The 25,985-nt window shown below is 36.7% G+C and overlaps 9 protein-coding genes across 9 annotated transcripts; 6 read left to right on the top strand and 3 right to left on the bottom strand.

The window, feature by feature from the left end:
- Positions 1–3,175: 3,175 nt before the first annotated feature.
- PHYBLDRAFT_127487 (hypothetical protein) lies at positions 3,176–4,766 on the top strand (the record flags this gene model as incomplete). The annotated part of the gene is made up of 5 exons (XM_018429167.1): positions 3,176–3,759; positions 3,853–4,140; positions 4,230–4,348; positions 4,473–4,585; positions 4,642–4,766. Coding segments are annotated over exons 1-5 (960 nt in total), but the record flags the coding sequence as incomplete, so codon positions are not given.
- A 1,772-nt stretch (positions 4,767–6,538) lies between these two features.
- On the bottom strand, positions 6,539–7,441 carry PHYBLDRAFT_188637 (hypothetical protein). Its single transcript, XM_018439540.1, has 4 exons — positions 7,297–7,441; positions 7,188–7,232; positions 7,025–7,072; positions 6,539–6,912 (listed from the first exon to the last, which is right to left on the bottom strand). Exons 1-4 carry the CDS (start codon positions 7,400–7,402, stop codon positions 6,623–6,625), a joined length of 489 nt encoding a protein of 162 aa, XP_018286709.1. The 5' UTR covers positions 7,403–7,441; the 3' UTR covers positions 6,539–6,622.
- A 398-nt stretch (positions 7,442–7,839) lies between these two features.
- Positions 7,840–9,112, top strand: PHYBLDRAFT_63426 (hypothetical protein; the record flags this gene model as incomplete). Its single annotated transcript, XM_018441117.1, has 4 exons — positions 7,840–8,179; positions 8,234–8,384; positions 8,445–8,593; positions 8,670–9,112. The coding sequence occupies 4 exons, from the start codon at positions 7,840–7,842 to the stop codon at positions 9,110–9,112; spliced, it is 1,083 nt and encodes a 360-aa protein (XP_018286708.1).
- Positions 9,113–9,817: 705 nt separating this feature from the next.
- Positions 9,818–11,265, top strand: PHYBLDRAFT_173087 (hypothetical protein; the record flags this gene model as incomplete). The annotated part of the gene is made up of 6 exons (XM_018436938.1): positions 9,818–9,827; positions 10,429–10,467; positions 10,667–10,713; positions 10,894–10,963; positions 11,017–11,101; positions 11,205–11,265. The coding sequence occupies 6 exons, from the start codon at positions 9,818–9,820 to the stop codon at positions 11,263–11,265; spliced, it is 312 nt and encodes a 103-aa protein (XP_018286707.1).
- A 203-nt stretch (positions 11,266–11,468) lies between these two features.
- PHYBLDRAFT_63427 (hypothetical protein) lies at positions 11,469–12,080 on the top strand (the record flags this gene model as incomplete). Its single annotated transcript, XM_018441118.1, has 1 exon — positions 11,469–12,080. One exon carries the CDS (start codon positions 11,469–11,471, stop codon positions 12,078–12,080), a length of 612 nt encoding a protein of 203 aa, XP_018286706.1.
- A 787-nt stretch (positions 12,081–12,867) lies between these two features.
- PHYBLDRAFT_77384 (GATA-type zinc finger transcription factor) lies at positions 12,868–14,642 on the bottom strand. The gene is made up of 6 exons (XM_018443251.1): positions 14,407–14,642; positions 14,020–14,356; positions 13,662–13,895; positions 13,494–13,571; positions 13,318–13,426; positions 12,868–13,240 (listed from the first exon to the last, which is right to left on the bottom strand). Exons 1-6 carry the CDS (start codon positions 14,424–14,426, stop codon positions 13,098–13,100), a joined length of 921 nt encoding a protein of 306 aa, XP_018286705.1. The 5' UTR covers positions 14,427–14,642; the 3' UTR covers positions 12,868–13,097.
- Positions 14,643–15,199: 557 nt separating this feature from the next.
- On the bottom strand, positions 15,200–17,120 carry PHYBLDRAFT_63429 (hypothetical protein; the record flags this gene model as incomplete). Its single annotated transcript, XM_018441119.1, has 7 exons — positions 15,200–15,543; positions 15,604–15,783; positions 15,866–15,979; positions 16,041–16,247; positions 16,301–16,459; positions 16,557–16,919; positions 17,087–17,120. 7 exons carry the CDS (start codon positions 17,118–17,120, stop codon positions 15,200–15,202), a joined length of 1,401 nt encoding a protein of 466 aa, XP_018286704.1.
- A 4,515-nt stretch (positions 17,121–21,635) lies between these two features.
- Positions 21,636–23,988, top strand: PHYBLDRAFT_117185 (hypothetical protein; the record flags this gene model as incomplete). The annotated part of the gene is made up of 3 exons (XM_018428569.1): positions 21,636–23,533; positions 23,597–23,766; positions 23,831–23,988. The coding sequence occupies 3 exons, from the start codon at positions 21,636–21,638 to the stop codon at positions 23,986–23,988; spliced, it is 2,226 nt and encodes a 741-aa protein (XP_018286703.1).
- A 1,001-nt stretch (positions 23,989–24,989) lies between these two features.
- Positions 24,990–25,719, top strand: PHYBLDRAFT_173082 (hypothetical protein; the record flags this gene model as incomplete). The annotated part of the gene is made up of 3 exons (XM_018436937.1): positions 24,990–25,063; positions 25,129–25,265; positions 25,316–25,719. 3 exons carry the CDS (start codon positions 24,990–24,992, stop codon positions 25,717–25,719), a joined length of 615 nt encoding a protein of 204 aa, XP_018286702.1.
- Between the last annotated feature and the right edge of the window lie 266 nt (positions 25,720–25,985).

Genomic DNA, 25,985 nt, shown 5'->3' with positions numbered 1-25,985 from the left:
ATTAAATAGAAAAATGGGGTTGATTTTTATTTTAGGCAGTCTCTGGAGTTTGATTATTGTGTGCCTTGTGCAACCCTACAGTTTAACACAAAAAAAAAAGAAAAAAGAAGATCCAAAATAAAGACTACAAAAAATACAATCGTTCTTGGAAAACGGGTCTTCTTCTTTTTACTTTCTAGTTATAGTATGAACACGACTAGAGACAATTACAACCGAATGCGCCTCGATGATATACTCGAACACAGCTCAATCTCAGTAGACACTCGGAACTGCGTTATGGAATTACTCGACCAAGTTGAAGATACAAACCTACGACAAGTACTTCGAATAGAAGTTAAGCGTATGCTCGGAGACCACGACCGCCTGGTGTCTTCTTTGCGCCAACATATTGAAATGCTCGATAATGAAAATACAGAACACAAGGCTATCTGCAACGAATACCAGCGACGCTATGAGAAGGCCGTCCGAGAAATGCAATTCTTCAAGAGAAAATACGACGTTACCAAAGAACAACTCCAAAAGCCATCCGATTCTCTCAAACCTGGATATATTCAAGCACTGTCACAATCGAAATCCCAGCCAACACGCGCAAATCTCCCAATCGATCAATCAGAATATCCTCCATTCGATCCCATGGGTGACTTTGGCCGCCAAGGTCTTCAGGCCAATACCTTTGTCGCAAACTCCCCAACCTGGCCTGGCTCACCCATGTCAGTAGTGTCCGACAGCACTAGCCTATCAACTCCCCGCTACCGCCAAAACTCAACCGCCGCCAACAGTCTTTTCAGTCTTCAATCGTCCAGCACCGACAGCCAGAGTGTCTATTCTGCTAAGCAGCCTGCTGATGTTCTCCATGAGAAATCTTCGTGGGCCAGTCGACAAATAGATCTGCCCTTTCGCTCTAACGGATCTGTTTCGTCTGGAAACTCGGTCCACTCGGCACCAAATGCGCCTCGTTCTCTTGCTGCAGCTGTCAGTGATTATTCAACTCTTACGAGAGTGCAGCAAAGACAACTCGAGCCTCTCTCATTTGGTGGATCGGATGGTCTGTGGGATACAATTTCAAAAAGTAAAGAAAGTGACATGACAATAGAGAAAATGATCAGGTAAAATATATATATATATAAACGTATAAAATAAAATAAAATAAAATAAAATAAAAAACTAACCAAATCCAATATATTACTATTCATTTTATAGCAATTTCTTGAGAAGAGGCGGATCACCCAATACTGCTAAACAATCATCTACAGCACAATTAGTAAAATATGGATATGGCTTAATACATGCTTTGATCGCCACCAAATCACCTTCTTCCCTCGACCTTCTTCTTCAACACGGTGCTAATCCTAATTGTATGACTCTAAGCCAAACAGCAGACGATAGGGTAAATTAAACAAAAAAAAAGACACAAAAAGTTATATATTGAGTACAGAAAAATTTGTCTAACAACGATTCCGTTTTCGTTTTTTGTTTTTTTATTATTATTATTATCATTAGATGACACCTTGTTATATGGCTGCTAGACTTGGCTGGTTACCGGGTCTTCAGATGCTTGTCAAGGCAGGTGGAGATCTTGTTTCTGCCCGTGGCGGAGGGCTCAATAAAACAGCTTTGCATGTTGCATCTGAGCACTGCCACAGTGTGGTTGTGGAGTACATCGACTCTGTCACCCGAGGCGCGCTCAGAGCAGAAGTTGATAATCAAGGTGTGTACAGATGATTGCACAATATTTACATAAATGCTCATTCGTGTGCTACTGGACTTTGTAGGCGCAACTGCTCTTCATTATGCATGTGCATCTGGACATGCTGGCCTTGTCTCTTTCCTGATCAGTGCTTGCCATATATCTGTTAAGCAAAAGGATAATCGCGAAGAATCGCCACTCCACTGGGCAGCGCGACACGGACGCTTGGAAGTAGTGACGCTACTGATTGAAAGATTTGGGTGTGACATCAATTCATATGTACACAAAAAAGTAAACACACCGTACGATATGGCGAAGTCTGGTGGGCACAAGCGATTGGTTGATTATCTCAAAAAACTTGGAGCTTTGACTACTAAGAAGGCCGACAAAAGACATGAGGAAGAAATGGAAAAGCTGCTGCCAAATCACCTTGAACAAACATTGGCTAAAAATGGCATATTCTTTGATGGCTTTTGAAAATGAGCTTCTTTAGAATTGCTGTACAAGATATTTATTGAATGCCCTTCCTTGGGCGCACACACACACTCTCTCTCTTATACACAGATACTCACACACTCACACACATACTCTCTCTCTCTCTCTAACATTCATATCCTTTGTCCTTATTCACTCCTTAATTTCCTGCTGTCGTTGCTTTGATTTCTTGGCTGGTCCTCATCCTCTTTATTCATACTCATTTAATATTCCCTTTGTCAATTAAGCAAAGGACTTCTCGTGTACACAATTCAAACAAAAGAGAAAGAAAAAGACATGCACACATATACATATTATACATATAAAAATTATATATATAAAAAAAAGTTACATTCAAAAGCTTTGAACAAAAGTATTGGAGTGGAGCAATATGGTTAAAAAAAGAATCAAAAAAGGAGATCGGCAATGTTGATCTCCGAATAAAGATCTTGTTAAATAGAAAGAGGGGGTGGCAATATGAGTGACAACACTGGCAATGACAGGACGATGAATACAAGACATGCATTGCATCGATTCTCATTGTTCTCCCTCTTAGTTGCAGGAGGTATCTTAACCCCCAATCCTTTCTCCTTCTCCAATCTTTATCTGTATCACCTTCTTCTTTTATTGAAGCCATAAAAATGCTAAACAATGATGATTGCAGATATATTTATTATATTTATATTATTGCTTATTCTTCATTCTTAATTATCATTTTCTTGGTTTGAAGTATCTTGGACTCTCAAGCAAAATATTCCCCCCAAAAAAAGGCTACTTTAATACCAGAAAGCAGTCAATTGGCAATAAAGAGGTAGTAGCAGTAGATAAACGAGTGGTTTGTCTTTATAGAGATCTGTTTCTTTGCCTAGTCTGCCTAATCTAACTTCCAACTTTTTTTTATATGGTATTTTATGAATAACACATATATCTTCAGGTCCATTTATCTGAGATTCAATCCTTTTCTTTTCTTTTCTTTTCTCTATATCTCTTCATCTTCCCCTCTTTCCCTATTTCCCTTTATTCGCTTTCTTTCCTTTTCTTTTACTTCCTTTGCAATTTCTCAAGGGTGCTTCTTGTAGAACACACCAGACGAAGCAAATCCCATTGCATCTCATATACCTGTATTCAATTTACCCACACGTCACCGAAATACCGACTTGAAAAAACCCCACATACACATACACACATATAAAATATATAATAAGAAGAAAAAAAAGTCATTTCGCGTGTTTGATACCCTTCATCTAAACTTGCATCTTGTCATCATCAATTCATCCGACTCAATGGCCTTTCGAGCAGTGACTGATCAGCTAAAGACTAAATGGCGACGACAATCATCCGGGAAACTAGCCACACTAAACCAAGAACCAGACACCAGAACTCCTGTTCCACCCTCTCCGACCCAACCACCGACCACTACACGAGAACCAAAAAAACCTGATCGGAAATCAGTCCCGGCCAAAGAATATCCACCCAGTCCAGATACCCTTCTGAGTGGCATTGGAGACTACCTGTTTCTTGATCCACTCGGGCATGGAAAATTTAGTAAAGTTGTATTAGCATACCATTATTTAACAGGCGAAAAATATGCAGTAAAGGTAAGCTAAAGATAATGTTTTTTTTTTTTTTAAAAATAAAATAAAATAAAATAAAATAAATAATTAATTAATTGATTAAATTTTGCTGTGTAGATTATCGATAAAAGAGTTCATGATTATAGAGTCATGTCCAGACTCGTAAGAGAAATCAACCTGATGGAAATAATTGACCACCCAAACGTTGTCCACCTGTACGAAACTTATGAGACGGCTGATTCACTTTATTTGGTGATGGAGTATGTCCCCGGACTTAATTTAGACGAATATCTCCAGAAACACAATGGTGCACTACAAGAAGAAGACGCCAGAAATATATTTAGACAAATGGTTGCTGCTGTAGAATATTGCCACAGTCGATGGGTTGTCCATCGCGATCTAAAGGTAAGAAGATCTCTTTCTATTATTTATTTAGATAATGAGAATAATAGTCAAGATGGTATTCATATAAACGCCCATCACAAATTCAATAGGCCCCTAATGTGTTACTTACTCCACACGGGGAAGTTAAATTGGCAGACTTTGGACTAGGAAATCGGTTTGGATTACAGCGTCTAAAGACAATCTGTGGTAATGATGATTATTATTATTAGTATGATTATTATAAATAGTCTAACCTCGAAATCTAATTCAAAAATTATCCAACCAACCAACCAACCAATCAATCAATCAATATTTCTTGGTTTTACTCTTTTAGGATCTATGCTATATTATAGTCCCGAGATCATCAGTGGTCAGAAATATGTTGGACCCGAGATTGACTGTTGGTGTTTGGGTGTTACCCTATTCCGGATGACAGCTGGATTCGAACCATTTGCCCATGCTCATAGTAAGCACACAAAACCCACAAACGAAATTCAAAACCAACACAAAATGATATTGTAGCCGTGGGTGAATTAAGAAAAGATGTTGTCCATGGTAACTACCCAATGCCGTCCCACCTCAGCCCAGGACTACAAAAGACAATCCGCAAATGTCTTTCGGTAGACCGTAGAAAAAGAGTAGCACTCAAAGTAGCACTCAAAGGAGACGGCTGGTTAAATGATGATGGTAGGTTACCTGATCTGCTCGCAGACAAAAAAACACCTTCTACGTCCGACGACCCAGATGCAGACGAAACTACTCGAGCAAGACTAGAAAGAGACAGGGTTAAGAGACAGTACATGAAAGATATGGAAGATGAAAGAGAGTCAAGTCGAGGAGTAAAAAAAACGGTCATATATCACCCCATAAGCACATGCATTTATTATACCAGTAGTACACCTCACACATCAAAAATGGAAGACAATTATCGGGCTCAAGAATTACTGCGGGCCGAATTGTTTCAAGAGATCCAAGCCAATGTGCATCAGTTTCAACTGCAACTCATTCCAAACCTTCCTCTCTCGGACGTCAAGTCACCTCTTCATCATATATTCCGCAAATTTAGGCGGTCAGAGCAGCCCCTTAATTCTCTGGCTACACCACCCCAAGCACGTCTACGAAAGACCACTTCTACCATGAGTCTGTCACAGCTCTACCAGCGTGTCACTAAGGACCAGATAAATTATTATACTATCCAACCCACTTGCCCATTATCGTCTTCAACCACCACCACAACATCTCATTCAATCGACCGCTCTACCACCACACTATCGTCATTTTCAATCCCAAATAGTCTTAGGCACACTGGCTCAATTGAACCTACACCTGCCCCGGCCGAAGAGCATGACCTACTTTTGTTGGTCAGGGCTGCATGCGAGATTCTCGGAATCACGTATCAGCATGATGGCAAAACGCGCCTGACATGTGTGCTCACTCTGCGGAATTTTACAATTGAAAAGAACAGAGGCACCTGGTTCTATTCTCTCGTCAGAGACGGCCCTTCTAGCTCTACACCAAATTTGCTCGCTCACAAAAGCTCCCGTACCTCAAATGACCCCTGGACCACTCAAGCCCAGTCGAGTGGCAGTAGCATCATTGAAAAAACAAAGACAGGCAGCCGATGGAGTAGACAATTCAAGCGACTATCAATTCCCCTTCATCAACTACCTTGGTCTAATTCAGTCAATCTCAATTCGTCTGCTGCGATTAGTCAACAAGGCAGCCAAACCCCGGCAAATTCCCCGCCAATTGGACCTACTGCTGCCATTATTACTGCTCATGCTCATGCTCCTACGACACCTATTGCAGATCCTGCTGCAACCACAAACACTAATAATGCAGCCGGAGTACCAACCACGCCCACAGTTAATCCAGCTGACGATCCCTTTGGATCAAACAAGGACGGAACTGCCATCTTCTCTATCGAGGCCTTTTCTGTTCCACCCTCGAATACCGGTATACAGCGTAACAAAGACGACACTGGTACACAACATCGTATGGTCGCTATTCGTTTCTCAAAGACAAGCGGGTCCACAAAGGTGTTTAAACTCGCCAGCGGCTGGATATCAGGCGTTCTTTCTCCAAATGAACCTCCCAAGACAGATTAAACTATCAACTTATACACCTATATACATATATACACATTATACACACGCACGCGCGCAAACACAAGCACAAGCACACAAACACATATACACGCATATATTTATATGACAAAAAGTCTCGTATTTCTTCTTTCTTTATATCATTTCTTTTTTACTTGCACATCTACGACTTTTTCATAAATTCACTTTGCACATGCATTACATTTATTCATATTTTATTACATCCTTATTACACAAAATATCAAGTAAAAAAATACCGAAAAACGTTATACACCCATATTTTTCTCTCTCTCTTGTTTTGTCTTTCATTAATTCATTATTATTACTATTATTTTATTATAATTTTATTTTATTTTATTTATTAATATTTAATTAATATTTCGTTGAATTGATCAAATTTATTCGTCTGAAGGTGCAGCCAACAGAAGAGTATCGTTACTTGCAACCGGTGATTCGAGAATATCAAGGGTGGGTAGTGGGTCATTATCATTGTCAATAGATAATCCACTGGAGATTGTGTCATCTGAGTTCTGGAGTAATGCTTGATTTATTTCTTGCTGTTTAATCTCATCATGTTCGTGTATAAGAGTCAAGAGTCCAGAATCACTTGGTAGGGAAGCACGCAATGTTTGCATACCCTTGTTCATACCAAGTGCACCTCCTAGTGTAAGACCAGTAAAAAATCCCACTTTATATGTTTTTGAAACCAAATTAATAATAATAAGAAGAAATGATCAGTAAATTGATCAATTTATTATTAAGTTAGAATAGACAGCTCTAGACAATCAAATATACTTTACATATAGTAGGAATTCCTGATCTTTTTCCAACTGGTGTTCGTGATTTTGCTAATAATAATAATATCATTATATATATATATATATATATATATTGAATTAGATTATTGTTATTGTTATTGTTGTCATTATTATTTTAATTTAAATTTATAAAGTAAAAGCTTACACCACATGCGCGCTGACATTCCAAGAGATGCTGCACCAACTGTAGCTAATGATAATAATACATATTAAAAGTCTTGGTATTGGATCGCGTGTCATGTACATTTATTTACCAAAAGTAATGAGACTGAACATTGCTGATCTGATTACCAACCGTTCTTTTTCATTGGGAACGTAAGTAGCTAATTGTTGCTTGATTTCAGTTTTAGACACAGTCATTATTATTATAGTTTATTCTTTTCTTTATATGTATAACAAAGAACAAAGACATATTACATACACCCCTGGGTGTGTAATTTTTATCTGCGTCTGTGTGTGTGTGCATTTTGGAGTCGTGACGGTTATTTCAAGACGATCAATCTCTTCAAAAACTGCATGAATGTTTCAAATGTGTATTTATAACTATCCAAAGAGGGCATTATTATTACTGTTATTATTATTATTATTAAAGTCAAGAGGATCGATGGACATACACTGAGATTTGGTACCTCTTCATCTGTTGGATAGCACTTTCTTGAGAATGGATACATAACCATACCATGGTAGACTGATTTTTTTTAGAAAGAATATTTAAGGTGAGCAACACACTTAAATTGACATGCTTAATCTCCAACAAAAAAACACTTCAAATTCAAGAACAATATTAAATTTTCCCAATGTACATTCGATATCCCAAATCATTTTTCATAATATTGCTTCTCTGTCTCACAATATCGACCCAGTGTGTGGCACAAGAAGTAAATCAAATTCATGCCAATCACTACCACACTCCAACACCTACCCATACTCACACAACCAATTGCCAGAGTCACAGGACACATAGTCAATCTCACACCCCATCAGCAACAGCAGCTCCGGTCCGTAAACAAGAAACATACGAATGTATCTCCAGCCAAAACCGATGTTTCCCTCGTGTCATCACAGTAGTTAAGAATCTTAAGAATACACCAGTTGAAAAAAGTCGTTCTGGCCATCTACTATGTCCAATCGTTACAGGTAAATATATATATATATATATATAAGCTGTCTTCTAATAGTTTTCTTTTATAGAAAAGCCAAATCTACCTGAGCTGACAGAAGAAATGATCTATGATATTGCCATTGGAAGTACATTTATTACTTTCGGAGTATTCCTGATAGTCTTGGCCTTTCCATTTTTTATCGTCACCATGGCAATTTGTGGAACTATATTCGGAGGCAAGTAGCAACCGGTGCAAGGTGTTTTGTTTGTTAACTTTTTTTTTCTTGGGTTGATAGCCAGTACAACTTTTATTATAATGAGTTACATGGAACCCCTTGAAGGATATGAGAATCCTTTGATGATGTACACATCCATATGCTTTGGTGTTGGTCTCTTATTTGGTGTGGCTGCCGTAGTATTTTGGAAGGTGGCTCTCTTTGGTTTGGGTTGTAAGTATTAATGAGTACCTTATCTTTATTTGAATTTTGCTTTTATTAAATTTTATTTCTCTATTTCTTTCTCTAGTCACTGCAGGATTTGTCCTGGCTGTATATGTTTGGACGTTTAGTTTCGATTTTATTATCACTGACACAAATGCTCGTTTATTTGCCAGTATATCAGTTGGGATGCTGGGTGGAGTCGGTATAGTACTAATCGAATTCCTGGCGGTTATTCTGTCGACTACCTTCCTGGGTTCATATCTTGTGATGCTTGGTGTCGATATTATAGTTAACTTTGGCATGGTAAGCGGTCCATGCCAAGTATTTAACTATAATACACATCTTGAAGAAAAAATAATGTCCGGCCTTTATGTTGAATATTTCCCCTCTGATACCATCTATGAAATGCTTGGTGGCATGTTTGGACTGTGGCTACTAGGTGCTTTTCTAGGAATAAAACTTAATCAAGGTAGTCGGTTTGGGCTTCAGTTGAAGAAGAATCCCATTCTAGACTTAGATATTTCCTAATAATCCATACACACATACACACATATATATATATATTATCACCATTGTATTTTTCCCCCTTTATATATCTATCTTTGCTTTTATTATTCTTACTCTTATTCTTATTCTTATCATTATTACAACAAATTATTTGTATTAAGCACACGCACACGCATACGCATACGGAGAATTTTCTAATATTAACTAATAAAAACCACCTTGATAAGCATACTGTTATCAAAAATACAGCTTTTACTTGCCAGATCCGTAGATTTTCTGATCTGAATACTACATATCACACTTGATTTTAATTTTTTTTAAAAAAGATACTAAGCATATTAACCCAGTATTCTTCATTATGTAGTTTAGGCTAGCAATAAGAAATAACCGACATATATCACAATATTTCTGATTTTAAGAAAGAGAGAGAATAGCAAGATACTTTATTTTTATTTTGGATACTTTAACCATATAACTGGTTTTATACAGTCCAGTAGTTTAGGCAATGGCACAAATCTGTATTCCCCTAAATATGAGATATACATTTGAATTTTACAATCAAAACTCGACCTAATAATTTTTCTCGGAGACTTTTAGTTTTTTTTTCATGCTAATTTTATTATTTTTTGCTACAGTGATAGTTTATATATATATATATGTATAAAGGCAGCTACCATATATCACTTTATCAAAATTTGACTGTAACATATATATATCTACTAACATATGAATGAAGGTATGTGCACTTTTTAGAAAGGCTCCTACTGCTTTGTTGTATTATATAATATACATTTTTCTACTTGCCAGTCATGTTAACCTCTCCACATAGACGCTAAAGATTCACTGGTTTTTTTTTTATTTCTTCTGGAGATCACCAACTTTCAAGCTAATATTATTTGTTGTGAATTTTTGTATAATATAATTGACTATATTTTTTCGGTAACTCTAATTAACAGCAAAATACTTTATAAAGAATATGACTGTTTATGACTTTAGTTTTGTGTGACCTTTATCAAACCTACCTTGAATCCTGAAAGAATTTCAAAGGCGGATATTGGGACACTTAATCAAAGTTGCCATAGTTACAAAATAACAATAGTAGCTTTACTCCCAATCACTATACTTGTATAGCAGAACATGTGAATGAGGGAGTTTCTTAAAATAAAATAAAAAATACATATTGCTTAAAAGTAAACTAAACATGAGATGCTTATATATAAAGCCTCAGGTTAAAAGGCTGGTAAATATTTGATCAAGGGCTGTATAATTTAAACCGTGCTGTTTACCTTTATATATATGTGTGAATATTTTTTTCTTTTAATTTATAATAATTATAGCTTATATTTTATATATATATCAAATCAAAAACGTAAACCGTAAGAAGAAGAAAGTTGGCCTGTGTATTCTGACAGTATCTTTATTATTGATAGCCTTAAACATAAAGCCACACTCTAAATACTAATTACTTTTGCTTCCTTTGTCGGTACACTAAATATAATCGAGATTTGGAATAAATCTAGATTTGTATCCAATAACGATGTGTGTATGTGTTCCCACTTGGGTTTTAAAAAAAAGAAAGACAAACCAAAAATGAGTATTTGGTGTATTTAACTATCTTCCAGGTTAATGTTTAATTCAAAGCCTCAGCCACAGGTACTATCAAACACTCGTACGTCTTTAGATAAATTGATATTAAGTGATACTAGCTTGATAGACTATCATCAAGGTTATAGCTCGTACGGTTTTTCTTATAGATACATTAAATTGAATTATATAATATAATATAATATAATATAATAAAGGCATGGTTTGAAAGGCTAATAGATTGTGCTTATCAAGTTAATGAGCTAGAAATTAATCAGAAATGTAACGGTTATCATTCTACAAACGAATAATTCTTTATCCTAAACTGGTAATTGGTTAAGAGAAGTTGGAGATGGTAACTACCGGGTGTGGTACAATGGTTCCCAACACCAGGGACCTTGAGGTTTACTATTGGAATAACCAAAAGTAAGAAGAAGAAAAAAATAGTATTCTACATACAATTTACAGCTCTTATTTTATTTCATTTCAAGTAAGAATCTATTTATATATATATATGTATATATTTGAGAACTGTGGGTAAACCAGCACTTGATATTCCCAAATATATACTCTACAAATTACAGAATTAGAAATATTAGCATTATTCTATAAACTACCCATACCCATACACATACATCTTTAGATATATTCTCAGTGTAATCTTAAAAGAGAACACAAGTATCTTGGCCTTCTTACTATAGTCTGCATAAAGACATATTTGATGCTATTTTACAACTCCGTTTTTTCCCTTCTTTTAAACAAAATATACACACACAGAGAGAGCATATGAGATATGGCAAATGAACCCAAGCCTTATACATTCAAGAAAGTGCATTTTGTGGCTGGGGCAAACTTAGAGCGTACAACTGTTGAACAAGAACCGAATACAAGCACGAATGGAAATGAGATTGCAGACCTTTACAAACAAATGACCAAATGCAATCCATCCATCTCTTCAGCTAATGATCCTCAATCGATCATTTATTGTTCTGATTGTGAGATGGATATCCTTGTTGGAACCTATCAACAGCACATTCGCGGAATGGCGCATATGATCAGCCGTGAATCTCAGCCCCCACCTGATGTACTTGAATTGAATAGTGCCAACAAGGGATTTCAGATACTGCGGAAACAAGGCTGGAATTATGCAGAAGGACTGGGTGTATCTGAGCAGGGAAGACGTCACCCTATTGCTACTACATTTAAATATGATCGGCTCTGTATTGGACACAAAAGGTCTGGTCCAAAGGCAATTACTCATACATGGCATGCTATAGAACGTGCTAGGATGGGTAGCAAATCTGTCAGACAAATACAAAAGCCAATGTCTGGTAAGGTTCTTGCTGAACAGGCACAAAGAGATGCTAGGAAACGTGCAGAAATGATACACTACATGAACCAATAATGTGTTATACATTGTTATGATCTTTTTCTTAAAAAATAATAATAATAGAGAAAAATTGTATAGAATCATATTGAAACAAATATGTATTTGTATCAGCTTTTGAAACATTTCTTTGAAAGTAATTTTTTTTCTTTTCTTTTCTTTATTGATGAGCTGATAATTGGCTCATGTGTGTTACGGCTATTGAATTGTCTAAGATGAGTCAAAAGGGTATTTGGACAACTCCTTTCTCTTGTGTTTGGGAAACTGGACGCTTATTATCCAAGGTTCTTTTTGGGTTGTGTAAAACATAGATCAATAGAATACAAAGATCGATCGATTCCTTTTATAAAATAAAAAGCTGTCTATCTGGATTTGTATCCTTTGCCGAGGATTTACCCCTCTTGGAACAAAAAAATAAAATAAAAAATAAAAACTCTGTTTTGATTATGAGAGTTTATCTTGTACTTCCAGAAAAAGCACGCTGGTGTGTACCATACATATATTCTCTTTCCTTATTCTCAAAGAAGCAAGTACATAATTGGATTTATCCAGATCATTTGGGTCAGATGATCTATTCTACCTTGAACGTTGCCCTAAACGTCATATGGAAAAAGTATAACCTAATCTCACTAGACTTTCTGATTAATATAATATGCATACATATTATTTTTTATATATATAAACAATAAACAATAAATTAACTGAAAATACTGGAGGATAAGCCTTATTTTATTTATCTTAATATTCCTAATAAACTTGTATATTTCTAATGTATTCTTACATACAACATGGCATAAAAGAAAAAGAAAAAGAAAAATTAAATATATTGATTGGTTTGATTGGTTTTGAACCCAATCAAGTACAAAATGCCTGAAAAATAAGAGAGAGAGGGAGAGAGGGAGAAATGGAGAAATGGAAATAAAATAAGAGAGAGAGAGAGAAAGTATGGATTGGGTTGATTTGAATTGAATTGAATTGAATTGTACACATATATATATAAACAGATATTAAGGTTGCAGACGTTGGTTTGAATATTCAGTCAATAGGACTAGTTTCCAGCAGACTATCTGTCATCATAAGCGGCCTGTCGAGATCAAGACCAGAATTCCTGCTCTGATTGTCTTTTTGGCTGACTAACTTTTGCACTGCCGCTTGTTTTCGAGTCAGCTTGGCGTAATCTAATAAAGAATATTTAGAATAAAATAGAAAACGGCTAGGTGTACATTGAATTTTGTTTTTTGTTTTCTTTACTCACGAAGTCCACATGCATTGCACAGTGTACGTGCACCATCTGGTCCACGTCTCCATTCGGGAGTCTCTGATATATTACAGGAATGGCACTTGCCCCTAAAAACAGCACGTTTCTGTACAGAAATATTAAGATCAGTATACATATTTGTATATTAAAAAAAAACAAAATGAGAGTGTTACCCCGCGTCTACGCTGAGTACCACTCAGTCGCTGGTTTGTCCCGCCGCTCCAATCGTCTGTGGTTGTGTGAACTCGATACTGATAAGAGAACCAAAAGGGTTGTTTAGTACATCTTCCGCAAGATAAGTAGACTTATACAGTCAGAAACAAAAGAAAACCGATTCTCACCTTTGGGTAATTGATTTCTTTCTTTTGGTAAGAGTTAGTCCTGGCCTGTTCTTCTGATATTTGATGTTTACGGAGGCGTAAAAGAGCATTAAGCACCTCATTTGCTCTTCCGATCATGTCATCTAATACAGGGCGGGTCATGGTGGGGTCATAGGTGACTTTGGAATATGAATATTTAAAATGATCTTTCCGTAATGACATTGTCTCGCTTAAGCCATCACAGTGATGAATGATCTGAATGATAAGAATATAAAAAACAAAGAAAAGAAAAGATGTTAATATTACTAATATAAAAGCAAATCAAAGCAAAGCAAATCAAACTAGTTACAAAAAAAATAGTGTATAAAATGAAATGTACCTTTTCAACTTCTTTTCCAACCGGGTTATTAAAGTCGGATTCATAAATATATGGTTGACGAGATAAATCTGAAAGTGGGGGCTGAGGTGGCGTAAGTGGTGCGAAAGATGAAGTGTGAGGAGATGGTGGTGGAAAGGATCGGTTGTAGGTCGGGTGGGAGCGATAGGGATCTGGGAGGATAGATGTGGGTGGGGTATTTTCGCCTGCTCGATAGGCTCGTCCTGAGTAAGGTGTCTGAAGGGTTGGACTGTGGCTGGAAGAAGGGGTAAGAGGTGAATATGGTGAACGGCTGTAAAGACCATCTTCCATAACTGAAATCGGAGGTAAAGTACATTGTCTTTACCAAGAGTTAATATATTATAAATCTTTTAAAAGATTGTAATTTACCTTTGTACAGGTGTTTGCATCTTGAATGTATTTATTTATTTATATTTATATATGTATATATATGTATATGTATGCGTATGTAGATATGTATATGTATATGTATAAAATATATAATATATAATATATAATATTTATGTATAGTTTTATTTGATCAAAATAAAATTCTTATAATAATTATGATGACTGTAAAAAGCGAATAGAGATAAAAGCAGAAGTGTTGGTTATATTGGTAGTAATAGTAGAAGAGGAAGAGGAAGAAGAAGAAGAAGAGGTTAAATCAGAATAATAAGAAGGAAAATAGAAGAAAAAAATAGAAAAAATAAAGGAAGAAAGGTATTTGTGTGGTTGTACTTGTGTTTGTGGGCTTGGGATTTTTGTATATTTATTTTGTATTTTACTGGTGTACCACAGAGTCTGCCAGATTGTTGGCTTGTATTTCTTTTTGGTTGCCATGAAACGCTATTCAGAAAGCTGGATCACATGGCTTGAGTGTTATTTTTTTTAAAATAAATTCACAAGTGTAACGTACACCACTGTTTCATTAGAAGCATCTTTGTAGTTGACCAATGTGTCTTGCTCCCTTGACGTCCTCCAGTAACACACCAAACCAAACCAGCCACGTGGATCTATCTGAAATGATACCTATCTTGGGGGTCCAAGGGAATTTAATGTCGTCTTAAATTCATTGGTTATCGATTGGTACTCTAAAATAAGATATTTTCAATGGTTATTTAGGTAGAAAGTATATTTACAGTTTTTGGATTTTATTACAATTTTTTATGTGTACATTTATTTACATGCTGTGGGAAAGCATGGTCGTGTCGATTGCGTCAGAGAAGCCCATGATTCCAGAAGACTTTGGCGTAATCGCAACTCTTAAGATATTTCCAACTCTGAACGCCCTCTGTTTACGCTTGTAAAGATTGACAGGCTTTTGGGCAAGGGGGAAATTACAGTGATTTTGAATAGCCCGGAGTACGCATTCGACCTCTTCATCAGAATCAATAGATTGCTTATCGTTAACAGCCACATCTGGCGGTATCCCAGAATTATCTATCTGACTAATTCTTGGCTTCATGTATCCTATTCCAGATGTACTCAAAGGACGCTCTGTTTGTATCAGACCAGTAGGCCCAACTATGAAAAAAAAACACTCATCAATATATATATATTACAGTCTACAATATACAGCCCTACCTTGTGGTCGTCCAACTCCCTTCTTTTGATAGGCTGCTAGAAGTTCGTTGTAAGGTTGAGACCGACCTTCTACTGCTCGCTTAGCACCCATTGAATGACTTTTGCAAGTAAGTGATCGGGTACAAGGTGTAGAGTTTGGTCCCTGTAGAACACCACATTGACGATCGAGATCTAGAGGACCTAAATGTTTTTTTTTGTGTTCTTTTTTTTTTTACTTTTTTTTGATAACCAAAGATGTGTAGATCTTATGGCCTATGTTTACCTTTTGGCTTAGAGATGACCTTATTCTTTTGTTTTTCCTTCTTAGTCTTCTTTTTAGCTTTCTCGCTGGCTTGATTAGGCGACAGAGCTCGTTTGAACTGACTGGTCTCAGGTTCTACAAAACTATACTTGATAAGATATCTTGGGGGGGTAATTCTCTATCTTATCCAACCCACCCTCCAAAGAACCGATGCTATCATTTCGCCTTCCTGACTCGTGTTTCTTCACTTCGTTCCTGTGTTTCCTGTTTCGCACGCTACCATCACTATCCTCATCATCCGAAAACAGTTCGTTGGCCACAAATCCCTTTGGGTTGCCATAATGTGATGGGATAGGTGTAGGTGGTCCGGCAAAAGGTATATTTGTCCTGGCACAGCATGAATCTAAAATAAGGAGCATATTTGGTCAAAGTGTACCAGCTTAGTTGCCTGTTTACCTGCGTGTTCATTGAAGCTGCTACCCAGGATTGGTCTTTCACAATGAGTACATTTGACCATCACAATCTCTTCTTTCATTGGCATTACTCCAAACATTCTACGATCCTTTGAATCCAATAAGCTAGCTGAGCCAAGTTGCTGATCCGTATCAAACATATCTTGATAAAAGAAAAAGAAAATACATGTAATACATACGTTAAGGCTACAGTTGTATATATATATATATATACATATATGGAAGATAGTATAAATTACCTTTGTAATCAGGATTAACTACACTGGTCATTTTATCCCATTGTGATCCATTGTAATTTAATGAATTATTTTTGTTGTTTAATAATTGGCTATTGTTGTCCAAAGAAAGCGTATTCCAATGAGAATCTCCTTGAAAAAGAGATAGAGTGTTGGCTGAAATATGATGTGCCCATCCTACAGGTGCATTTGCAGAAAGTGGATCTGACAAAAGATTGATGTCTAAGATACAATTGTCAATGATCTTGTTCATTTGCATTTCATTCTTTTGTGTTTTTTTTAAGAGAAGTATATTACTTGTTTGTAATTGCTCAATCTCGGATCCCTTTTGTTTAAGAATGTCTTGCTGTTCTTCTGAAAAAACGTCTATATACAAAACAAAAACAAAAACAAAAACAAATGACCACCAAGTTTTATCAAATGTCAATATGAAAGAAAAACAAAAACAGAAAAACAACAGCAGAATCTATGATATTTTTTCGTATTTTTCCTATTGTAATCATTAAAATCCTATGTATTATCTTTATTATTACCAATCCGTTTGGCATTAAGTTTTGTGTTTGACATTGTAAGCAAGTGCCCAAGACGGAAGCGGTACTTCAAGAAGTGAACTGCAAGATGATTGTATTAGGGCTACTGCTTGGTCTTATTTTATATCAATTCACTTTAGTGTTTTTTTTATATTCTATGTAGTTCGCTGGCACACATTGCTACACCTTCCAAGTCAAGATATTTACATTATTCTTATTATCTTTATTATCTTTTTATTGATTATTATTGTGCTTTCTTTTTTTTATGTATAAATTATGATTTTCAAGTATATATAGTAGAGGACTCTCAAATAGATTAGTCTGAACACCAGCACAAAATAAATAAATATAGACATATTAAATGTGACGTAGTAGAGTATCTTTACCTCTTTGTATGCTCAAGTACGGCGCATAATTATTTTTTTCTCACAAGCAATCCACTAATTATTAATGACAGTTAATAATTAATCACCTTTTCAACGTTTCAATAAAAAGGCGTATATATATCTATATATGTGTAGGAAACTACGGCATTTCCAAAACAATAATATTTTTATTACTACATCTTAAAATGTATTCTTTATTTCTTTTTTAATTACTAAAGAAAATCTTTCCCTAACAAAAACGCAGATACTGCTGGGATGAATCAGTCTACAGTATAGAAAATCATAAACCTTAACAAAGATACTGACAACTGTTCACTTTGTAAATCAACTGGCGGACCGAGAAAAGTATATATGCGAACGGAGAAGAATTTGGAAATGTTCATGCGAAATCATCAATTCATCTTATCATTAGCTCAAAGCATCATTAGCTGAGATGAGCGTTTTCTGTCTTTAAACACACTATTATTTCTTCGCTCAAGAAACCTCTCTTACGGCCTTCTATTACCGCCAGAACCTCTTTGTCGGCTATGGAGCGCAAGAAGATGAAAGCACAATGAGATAAACAATGTGCTAGATTGACAGGTGAACAAAGGAAGATTGCGGTTACGACTAAAGAGTTGGGCCTTTTTCTGAAAGGTAAAGAAATTTCCAGACATATTCCTAGAATTTTCTGCTTTAAAAAAAACTATGTATACTTTATAACAAAACGATGCATTAGCGGTATTATAGCTTTGAACTACTTTCGATATTGGTGATCCGAAACATTAAAGGACATGAATATTAGGGCTGTTACTTAGGATAAATATGTTTATTGCTTGCAGCAGGTTTATTTCTGGTTTATCAATGTTTCCGAAACTATAATAGAGAAATAAAGAGTGAAATAAATACCATGTATCACATATGTGGATACGTTTGACGATGAAAGAAGAACCATGCATATATTAGAGGATTTCGGTAACGGAAGTCAAAAGCACGATCTAAAAACTATCGACAATTATAAAACATGCTCTTACAATATATGCTGAAAAAACTATGCCAGTGATATGTGTGAGCTAATTGCAAAATCACAAGAATAATAGGTAAGATTAGACGTTGATTATGCAAGGGGTTCAGTTGAAAGTATGCAAAGATGACGCGAATCTGTAATTAACTGTCAGGGCTGTGCAGAAATGTACTTACTATCGATTTTTTTGCATCTCAAAATACATCTCGATCGTTGTCTTTGTAGAGTACAAATCCCCAAGATAATGTATATATGAATTACTTGTGGAATAGTCATATTTATTTAAAGAAGAGAAAGACTACCTATATAAGTATTTTACACATTATTTATGAAACTGCACAAATATCTGATTCTTCAGATCTTGAATAAAATATCCGAGGATTTCTTTGTCATCTATAAAGCATGCTGTTTTGACTTTTAATCCAATCCCATATGCTCTGATTTTTTTTCATACAATTTTTCCTTACAATATTTCGGTACTCGTTCATGTGCGTGCCTATGCTTTTGCAATTGGTATAAATAATATGATTGCTGTTTCAAAATATCGGTAATGCAATATGTTTTAGTTTTAATTATATAATATACCTCAATCCTCAGCGTTATTAAATATAAAGATATACAGTATATATATAATTCTGAGGCCATGTGTAGTTCAAGTAGGTCTTTGATACTGTGGATATACTTATTCTCCTTCTTACTCTCTCAAGCTAAAACAGCCATCGAGCAGTTTGAATACTTCATCCAAATTAGGGCTGAACCCAATATCCGGAAAGAGACGTAAATAATCAGAGTAAGTAAATTAAAGTGCTATAAGTTAAGTAATACTATATAAATTACTTTTTGCCCCGTTATAACAGCTTAATTCTTGAAGATGTAATTAGTTTATCATTCACAGTTATTGTTCTGCAAGTAAAATACTAGCGTTACAATTAAACAAGTAGGTAAAAGCAAATCTGCCAAGACGACTGTTTTGAAAGAACGATGGACATAATTAAACAAGCGACATCAAGTCAAAATGGCAGTTATATTGCTTTTTTTAGAAATGCTGTAATTCATTGTGCAAAAACAAAACCCTTCTTTTCTTTTTAAAGTGCGGAGTTTTCGTTATTTCTGGCTCGGTTTTGGCTTCTTTTAGGGGAGGTTAAAAGGCTAACAAGGTTGTGACGCCTGGCGTCGGGTATTAGAAAAAAACCAATGGTTACTTGTGTTTATTTGTCTTTCATTTTTCCCTTCTTCTTCTTCCCCCGGACTTAACCACCAAGAACAAGACCTGAATATATTGGAGCATAAACACCACTTATTTAAAAACAGTATTCTCATCCTTTATAGAGAAAGCCAGGCATGAGAGTGATTATTCTCGGTCTCGTTTATACCTCTTTTATTGTGACAGGCATTGGAGCATTGCCACTATTTGAGATTGGTAACACTTGCGTCCAAAAGGGCAATATTTTCCTCATACTGTATATCTTGACATTTTACTCCTTACCTTTTATATTCGTCTATATATTATAGCAAATGATTACGATAGATACGGCAATACGTGTCCTCTTCATTCAAAAAGTAATGTCGATTGCCCTCTTCTATGTGTACCAAACCACAACCTCTGTCCTGTCGCACTCGCGCCTTCCTGTCCAGATAATCTTTTGTTTTGTAACGATGGAACCTGTAAGCCTTCTTGTGACACAATACCAAATCTTTGCTTGTGCGACAATGCCTCTGTGCTTTCAAACTATGTACCATGTGCTGCTGGTCAACGGATCAACATCACTCACTTTGACCCACAAAACCAAGTAAACCAGACTCAGAATCTCTGCGCAGCTGCTTCAGGTCTTGAAAACACAGCCAGTTGGGGTTCATTCGATGGAACACCCGTCTGGAGACAGTGTCCAGTCGTCCCTGACCCAACATTTACATTTAGAGAACCGATGTGGATAGCCATCTGGTCATTGACAGGATTCGAGGCCTTATTGTTGGCACTTTGGCATGTCTACAAATCGATCAGAGAGGCCAGATTCTACAGAGACGTTAAGAATACACGGTCTCCGAAACTAATTATACCTCAAGACGGTATCAACGAAAAGGAGGAAACCTTGACAGAGAACGTTTCACCGTTAAAAACGCAAATTCATACCAATACGACGATGAGCATAGACGATGAATCTCAGAGTACCAGTACTAGTGAATCCCAAAATATTGTTTTCCGTGGATTCCGTAATGACTATTTTGGGCTCCTTGGTTTTGGATCGGTCGTAGTCACCACTCTTTTATTTATGGTTTTTCTTGGATGCTTGGTTGGAGATTATTGTATGTCAAATACCGTCTTGATCAACTCTAACCATACTTTATATAGATGGTACACTTGGTGGTGAAGCGCTTTCAGTTTTCTTGTCTTCGGATTCCTCTTCAAAGATCTTTTGTGCGGTCTGGCACATATCAGCTGCCTGGTTTTGCATAGTAATGCTAAAACGGAGAACAATACGGAACTATTTCCGCATCGAATCGTACGTTTACGACAGTCCGGTAATTCAAGTAGAACGCCGACAGGACGAGATTGTATTTTTGAGTAATGGGGATACCTGGATTTCCAAGATCGGCATACTTGAGCAACGTGTCTCCAAGAGGCTTGGGTAAGAATCGTGTGTTTGTAACAATCAATACTACTAAATACAAACCAAATCCGGGAATATTTATAAAAAAATGTTACTGCTATAGAATGGATATTTTGGTGGAGAGTTGTCCAATACACCTAACTGCGCAAAAGCGTCGTTATTTTGAATACCAATGCATGCGTTATGTGCTCAACGATAAGAATAAATTCGAACCTTACACATTCAGCCTCGGTAAAACCAATAACAACATTCACAAATGGTCAAACGGACTTGATACTGTTGAAGCAGCACAGCGGCATGAATTATTAGGCCCAAATATCATTCCTGTCAATGTACCGACTATTCCGCTCGCTATTATTCAGGAGTAAGTGATAAAGAAATAGGTTTAACTATTTTTTTCTTACATATCAATAGGTTCAGTTCCCTTCTATACCTTTACCAGATGATGTGTATGTGGGTTTGGTAGTAAGTATTCACAAACAAACTTTTTTTTTGTTTGAAACTCTAATGAGACTTATTGTGAAATCGGGGATAGCTATTTTCAGTATTACCCCATGGGATTAGTTCAAACCGGCATAATTCTTCTGTCAGCAATCATCCGAGTGATTTTAAGATTGAGAGCAGAAAACCGTATCAAAGAAATGGCAGAAGATGTAACCGATGTTAGTGTTCTACGAGATGGTGAATGGAAACAAAATGTATCAAGTGCTACATTGGTTCCAGGTGATGTATTCATAGTATGTGAGCACACAAAACTACCGTGCGATTCAGTCCTCCTGTGTGGATCTGTGGTTGTAAACGAATCTTCATTGACGGGTGAAGCCATGCCGATCCGAAAATTTTCTGTTCCAAAAGATGACGGGCTTTACCTGCCCGATGGTCCTGGAAAATCAAGTACCCTGTTTGCGGGTACGCTTGTGTCCCAGACTATGCCGTCCCAGGGTAAAGACCGTGTTATCGCAGTTGTCTTACGTACTGGAATTACAAGTGAAAAGGGCACCTTGATCCACAAGATACTTTTTCCAGCACCCATCAGTTTTATCTTTCATGAACATCTCAAGCTAGCCATTTCTATTTTACTTATTTGGGGAGCGGTTGCTTTTGCCCTTGCGTTATACCTAATGGGACGAGGCAACATCACTAGCTGGTACTATGGAGTGTTTACCATGTCCCAGATCTTCTCCCCTCTTTTGCCTGCAGCCTTTACTATCAACCAGTCTGTCTGTGCGGCCCGTCTCCGCACCAAAAACATTCTTTGTATAGATCTACCTCGTATCAATTTGTCTGGAAAAGTCCGTATCTTCTGTTTCGATAAAACTGGTACATTGACTCGCGAAGGTCTCGATTTTTATGGAAGTGCTAGAGCTCCGTTAGACATAACTATGCCGTTTGAGGGTAGAGAAGAGGATCCATTGAATATGCAACATATTCTTGCTATGGGTATTGCAACCTGTCACGCAGTTACAAAAGTGCATGGCCAGTATATCGGAAATCCAGTTGACATCGAGTCATTTAATGCAATGAAGTGGGAACTTCTACCACCTGCTGACCCTGATTATCTCGATACCCTCATACCACCATCTGTAAAACCTGACGTAAAGAGAGCTCCTGTGCATGTCCTCCAACGATTCGAATTTATACATTCCCGGGCATCTCAATCTGTTACGGTATTGGACACATCTACATACAGAGTACATGTATTCCTCAAAGGATCTTTTGAACGTATCAAACAACTTTCACGTCCACAATCCGTTCCGGCTTATTATGACCGTACTGCGGCACATTACGCACGAGAAGGGTGTTATGTACTTGCATTAGCTCATCGAAATCTTGGTGTACTTGGAGAAGATATAACGATGGAAGAAATTAAAACCATGAGCCGAGAAGATATGGAATCTTTGTGTAACTTTTCAGGCTTTATTTTGTTCCGCAATAAGCTTAAGGATGATACCACCGAAGCTATTGCAGAACTAAAAGGTGGTGATGTTCGTACAGTGATGATCACCGGAGACACAGCACTGACAGGAATATTTATTGCTCGTCAATGTGGTATGATCAGTACTGGTCAACGTGCTATTCTGGGTGATGTAAAGAATGGAAGTGTGGTTTGGACCGATATAGATTCTGAAAAAGAGGTGGATATCGATCAAGTACTCGAAGACGACTTCACGAGAATTGAAATGAAGACAGTCGAATTGGCCATGACGGGAAGAGCATTTGAGTTTTTGTTTGAACAAGGTGTGATTCGTAAGTTTCTGCTCCATACACGCGTGTTTGCACGCATGACACCAAACCACAAGGTTGAATGCGTACAACTTCATATGGAAAAGGGAGTTACGGCAATGTGTGGAGACGGTGGAAATGATTGTGGTGCATTGAGAGCAGCTCATGTGGGCCTCGCACTTTCTGAGGCTGAAGCCTCCATTGTTTCTCCATTTAGCACAGGCAATAGGTAAAGCTAATTTTTTACACTATTAGGAACAGAAGATAAACTAATCTTATAACCTTACAATAGATCTGTTTTGCAGTGCGTGGAACTATTAAGACAAGGCCGATCAGCTTTGGCTACAAGTTTTGCAAACTACAAATTCCTTATCCTTTATGGTGAATCCATGGCCTTTTGGGAGCTTATTATGTTTTATTTTACTGTGATTGCACCTCAATCGATCTGGATTACAATTGATGGTGTGTTTAAAACAAGTCCTTGTTATTTATTGGTTTATAAGTTTAACCAAATTTTCATTTATAGGCTTCATCACAACAAGTATGACATTTGCCATCACTCAAGCAAAACCTGCTCATAAATTGGGGCCATCGCGGCCTACTGCTAAACCATTAGGGCCTTACACCTTGGCTTCTTGTTTGGGAGTAATTTTTATCAATTTTTGGTTTATCGTGAGCAGGTAAAGTGATCGAAAATAATATAAATTCCAAAATGCTTGCCTCTTATTTCTTTTTATTTACTATTATTAATTTTCTTTAAATGTATATATAGTGTTGCCTGGCTTTTCCAACAAGACTGGTTTATCTGCAATGAGTTTGATAGTTCTTCTATCGATTCTGCAAAATGGTGGCTCCTGGGTGACAATTACGAGTCTGAAGTTATCTCACTTGTCATTATCTTCCAATTTTTCAATAATGGGGCCATTGTAAACTTTGGTTCAGCTTTTAGACAATCCTGGTGGCGTAACTACATTCTCGTATTTGTGTGGTCCTGTTTTTTTATTAGCACCAGCTTTATTACTCTTGCAGACCCGAATCCTTATAGTTGTATTGTAAGTTAATTAGGATAGACCAATGTTATTTTTTGGGGGACATTGGTTGATTTATAATCATCTTTTAGTTCCGTATCAATTGTGGTGACCCAGACGTATTGCACAATACACTTGGATATCCAATGCCATGGTGGAAGATTGAATCATATAATTCTGCATTTGGCCATAATGTACTTCCGAAATGGTTCCGCTGGCAATTGTGGGGGTTCATGCTGGCAAATTGCTTGGCCAATATCATTTGGGAGCGTGTAATTGTCCTTTGGATTGTTCGCGACTGGGCGATTAAGAGAAGCAAGAATGACCCCAAGAGCAAACGTGTTACCTTTAAGCTTTAGATTCCTTTATGTCTATTTATCTTTTTACATCATTGCATGGTTTATATCACATTGTACAATTTCATTTTTCTCTCTTATTCATTTGCATATATTATTATTATTATTATTATTATTATTATTATTATTATTATTATTATTATTATTATTTTGCTGGCATCAATACCGCCATTACCTATATTAAAGACAAATGACAGCAAATACATAAATGTTTAGAATCAGACTAGAGAATCTAAAGGGCTAGAGAGAATGTAAGTTGACCTTTAGACCCTTTTTACTCTACTAACTTCGACGTTTTGGTATGAAACTCGCTTTTCTCATGGTCAACCTCTTCTTGATAGCCAGGCTGTCCTGTGCTTGTGAGACCAATGCAATGTAAAATAGATGGGATTAAATCCCACATTTCACGCGCTAATGCTCTATAAATATATATTAAATAGGTTCCGACTCTGTATGAAAACAGGAAAGGCTGCTGTTGATGCATGTGAATCTAACAGCATGACGTCCTGTGGATGTTCTGCTCAGAAACAACTGTTGGCATGTTACACTGAGTGTGGGGACAGCTATGATATGTTCGGTAAGTGCATGGTACACAATTATAGACTGGCCAGCTGATTATGTTTTAAGCTCAAGAGGAAGGCCAACTACGATACGTTAAGGAGGCATGCGATTTTCTTGGAGCTGAAATAGAATCTCAAAATAGAGTAGATGGAGAATCAGGGCTGACAAAACAATCTCAAGGTGGGACAGATAGAAGATGGAGAGCAGCCTCTGTCAACAGTACTAGTGAGAACGGCAATTTTGGTATGTCACCAATTCACTTGGATGAACCAAGATTAGCAAACTCTCACGCAGAAGCCGCAGCCGCAGCCGTAGCCATGAATCCAAATTTAAATTACAAAGGCAATCGAGATCTCGAGGACAATATTGAAAAAAATCCTAAAGCATCCACTGCATCATTATCCGCTTACCCAGTCATGTGTGTGTCGCTGCTTTCTGGGATTGTGCTTGTTTTTACGCTTTTGTGTTAAGGTTCAAGTATCCATTGATTAGATAGCCACAGTATATACATGCTTTCTTGAATTTGCACTATACTGTAACCACTGCCAGTCCCCCCCGAGAATTCGCAAGTACACACGAACCTAATACTATAGTCTCTCGGGTCGATTACTATTCCAAGAAATTTGACAGTGTTGTATGATCTTGGGAAAAAGGCTATTCAAATTAGCCTATAAAATAGAGTCCAAGATTCAGTTCAATTTTATCATTATTCCTTTAAAAAGTCATATAATAAAAT

Source organism: Phycomyces blakesleeanus (genome assembly GCF_001638985.1).
Source record: "Phycomyces blakesleeanus NRRL 1555(-) unplaced genomic scaffold PHYBLscaffold_24, whole genome shotgun sequence".
In the NCBI taxonomy this organism is placed as follows: Eukaryota; Fungi; Mucoromycota; class Mucoromycetes; order Mucorales; family Phycomycetaceae; genus Phycomyces; species Phycomyces blakesleeanus.
Note: the sequence above shows the minus strand (reverse complement) of the source record. Positions and strands in the feature narration are given on the sequence as shown.

Bases quoted from the DNA above. Each gene is read 5' to 3' on its own strand.
- PHYBLDRAFT_77384 (XM_018443251.1), bottom strand. From the start codon at position 14,426: ATGCAAACACCTGTACAAAG. The intron at 13,572-13,661 runs GTGAGAATCGGT...TTCTCTTATCAG, and splicing joins AAGAAATCAATTACCCAAAG to TATCGAGTTCACACAACCAC. The intron at 13,427-13,493 runs GTAACACTCTCA...ATTTCTGTACAG, and splicing joins GTACTCAGCGTAGACGCGGG to AAACGTGCTGTTTTTAGGGG.
- PHYBLDRAFT_188637 (XM_018439540.1), bottom strand. From the start codon at position 7,402: ATGACTGTGTCTAAAACTGAAATCAAGCAACAATTAGCTACTTACGTT. The intron at 7,233-7,296 runs GTAAATAAATGT...TATTATCATTAG, and splicing joins GTTCAGTCTCATTACTTTTG to CTACAGTTGGTGCAGCATCT. The intron at 6,913-7,024 runs GTAAAGTATATT...AAACATATAAAG, and splicing joins ATCAGGAATTCCTACTATAT to TGGGATTTTTTACTGGTCTT.